Source organism: Callorhinchus milii, unplaced genomic scaffold, assembly GCF_018977255.1.
Source record: "Callorhinchus milii isolate IMCB2004 unplaced genomic scaffold, IMCB_Cmil_1.0 Scaffold23, whole genome shotgun sequence".
Taxonomy (NCBI): domain Eukaryota; kingdom Metazoa; phylum Chordata; class Chondrichthyes; order Chimaeriformes; family Callorhinchidae; genus Callorhinchus; species Callorhinchus milii.
The window spans coordinates 8,088,862-8,091,559 of NW_024704764.1; the positions used below are offsets into that span (position 1 = coordinate 8,088,862).

A 2,698-nucleotide genomic window follows, 5' to 3' on the forward strand; every position below is an offset into this window, starting at 1 on the left:
AATACACGTCGTCATTGTTGTTGTTGTTGTGGCTATTGATCAGTTAATGCGTGTCCGTTGCAGGGTTAATGCGTGTCGTTGCAGGGTTAATGCGTGTCCGTGGCAGGGTTAATGCGTGTCGTTGCAGGGTTAATGCGTGTCGTTGCAGGGTTAACGTGTGCGAGGGACGGGTTAACGGGTGTCATTAAAGGGTGAACACGCATTCTCTTAACCCCCTCCCTCCCTCTCCCCCCCCGCAGCACCACAGCATTCAGAAGGCAGCAGCTCCCGGCAGCAGAGAGCGAGGGTGGGGGACGGGGGGAGGGGCGGGGGCTCCCCCGGGGGTCAGTCCCCGCTCCGCCTCCAGGCGAGTGTCGCCACCGCCCTCCTGCGTCTGCAGCGGGACATGCGCGACGTGAGGGAGCGACTCGCAAGGCTGGAGGCTCGGCCCCCCCCACAGGTACAGGGGGAGTCCTCGGAAATAGTTGAGGGGGATGGGGCTAGTTGGGGTAAGAGTGGGGGGGAGCGGGAACTAGTTGGGGTAAGAGCGGGGGAGTGGGGACTAGTTGGGGTAAGAGCGGGGGAGTGGGGACCAGTTGGGGTAAGAGTGGGGGGAGTGGGGAGTAGTTGGGGTAAGAGTGGGGGGAGTGGGGAGTAGTTGGGGTAAGAGTGGGGGGAGTGGGGATTGGTTGGGGTAAGAGTGGGGGGAGTGGGGACCAGTTGGGGTAAGAGTGGGGGAGTGGGGACCAGTTGGGGTAAGAGTGGGGGGAGTGGGGACCAGTTGGGGTAAGAGTGGGGGGAGTGGGGACCAGTTGGGGTAAGAGTGGGGGGAGTGGGGACCAGTTGGGGTAAGAGTGGGGGGAGTGGGGACCAGTTGGGGTCCTGACTCAGAGGGGGATGTTAAAGATCTCGCGGCGCTATTCAAACAGAGAGAGAAGAGAGTTTCTCTCCCGGTGTTGGGCCGAGAATCCGGCAAATAAAATTGGCCGCTCTCTTCGCGGCCGTTTGCGGGACTTGGCTGTGCAAAAAAACTGCCCACTGCTGCCTGTGCCTATCGAACCACAGTCACTACACTTGACAGTAATCCCCGGCAAAGAGCTTTGAGGCGCCGTATGGACTCTTCCCGATCGCGGCTGAGAATTGATGTCGTCTCCTAAGTCCCGACGGCTTAGGAAATTAGGGACGTAGGAACCGCTGGACAAATAAAGACCAACGTCCACCTTGTTCGCCTTCTACTGTCCCGGTACGATTATGGGGATGTTGGTACCGATTAATTCCGTACGGATTAGACCACAACAGAACGGAAAGCTTTGGGAAACTTAGATCCCAAGTTGTCTGGTTCTTCTAAGTCATACTATTATATATATATAATATATATGTATACATATCGTCTATATGTATATATATATATATATACATATCGTCTCAAATTACTCATATGCTGTGTCCAAAAATATTATTTTCTCCATCTAAAGAAATCCATCCAATTTATATTTGAATCAATAATAGAGTGGATATTTTCAATGGCTGGTGTGTGTGTGTGTGTGTGTCTGTGTGTCTGTGTGTGTGTGTGTGTGTCTGTGTGTCTGTGTGTGTGTGTGTGTGTCTGTGTGTATGTGTGTGTGTCTGTGTGTGAGTCTGTGTGTATGTGTGTGCGTGTGTGTGTCTGTGTGTATGTGTGTGCGTGTGTGTGTCTGTGTGTGTGTGTCTGTGTGTGTGTGTCTGTGTGTGTGTGTGTCTGTGTGTGTGTGTGTGTCTGTGTGTGTGTGTGTCTGTGTCTGTGTGTGTCTGTGTGTATGTGTGTGCGTGTGTGTGTTTGTGTGTGTGTCTGTGCGTGTGTGCGTGTGTGTGTGTTTGTGTGTGTGTGTATCTGTGTGTATGTGTGTGCGTGTGTGTGTCTGTGTGTCTGTGTGTGTGTGTCTGTGTGTGTGTGTGTCTGTGTGTGTGGGGCTCTTCGTGTCTTTGCATTGGAGTTGATGTGCCGCTCTTTCTTGTGCTCCAGAGAGCTTCCGAGTGGCTCTTTGGCCGATCTGCACCGACGTTGATATTTCTGATTGCGTGGCCTTTCTTGGCTCAGTGGATAGTCCGTCTCATCCTTCGCCGGAGGGAGAGAAGCTGAGGGAACAGGAGGTAGGTATGTGTTTGTCTTGTCTTCACTCCCCGCTTCCTTCATTCAGCCTGACTCAGCGGTAGCTCTCGCTCTCTCTCTCTCGCTCTCTCTCGTCTCTGAGTCAGAAGGTGGTGGGTTCAAGCCCCACGTCGGGACTTGGAATCACATCGTCTAAACTGACGCTCCAATGCAGCGCTTGGGGGGGGTTGTTGCGTTGTCTGAGATGCCGTCCTTCGGATGACTGTTCAGGTGGACATTAAACATCCCGCGACACTATTCGAAAAGAGAAAGGAGTTTCTCTCTCTCTCTCTCTCTCTCTCTCTCTCTCCCCCGGGGTCCTGGCCAACAATTCCCCCCCCAAATAAAATTGGTCACTCGCTTCCATGGCTGTCTACGGGACATCGCCGCGCGCCAACCGGCTGCTGCGTTTCGCCCGCAAAATACAGTCCAAAAATTGCTTGTATTTTATACTCATTTCCAGGTCTATTCTTTGCATTGTTTTCCGCTGAAATACCTCTTCTTCCAGATCGGTCTCGAGACAATCTGTCGGCCTCAGCCAGAAATGGAGGGTCTCCGTGTTCCCGGATATAAAGACGGTCACATAAAGGG

The 2,698-nt window shown here is 53.2% G+C and overlaps 1 protein-coding gene across 2 annotated transcripts in view; it reads left to right on the forward strand.

Annotated features, from left to right (window-relative positions):
• The window catches only part of LOC103172686 (acyl-CoA-binding domain-containing protein 4), an 11,674-nt gene extending 8,976 nt beyond the window's left edge, over positions 1 to 2,698 (forward strand). Inside the window, exons 9-11 of one of the 2 annotated variants that reach the window (XM_042343242.1) lie at positions 240 to 439; positions 1,982 to 2,109; positions 2,571 to 2,698. In XM_042343242.1, coding sequence (XP_042199176.1) covers positions 240 to 439; positions 1,982 to 2,098 — 317 coding nt within the window. In that variant the 3' untranslated portion in view covers positions 2,099 to 2,109; positions 2,571 to 2,698. The remainder of the gene's footprint in view (positions 1 to 239; positions 440 to 1,981; positions 2,110 to 2,570) is intronic. The other variant, XM_042343241.1, reaches the window with a different exon arrangement.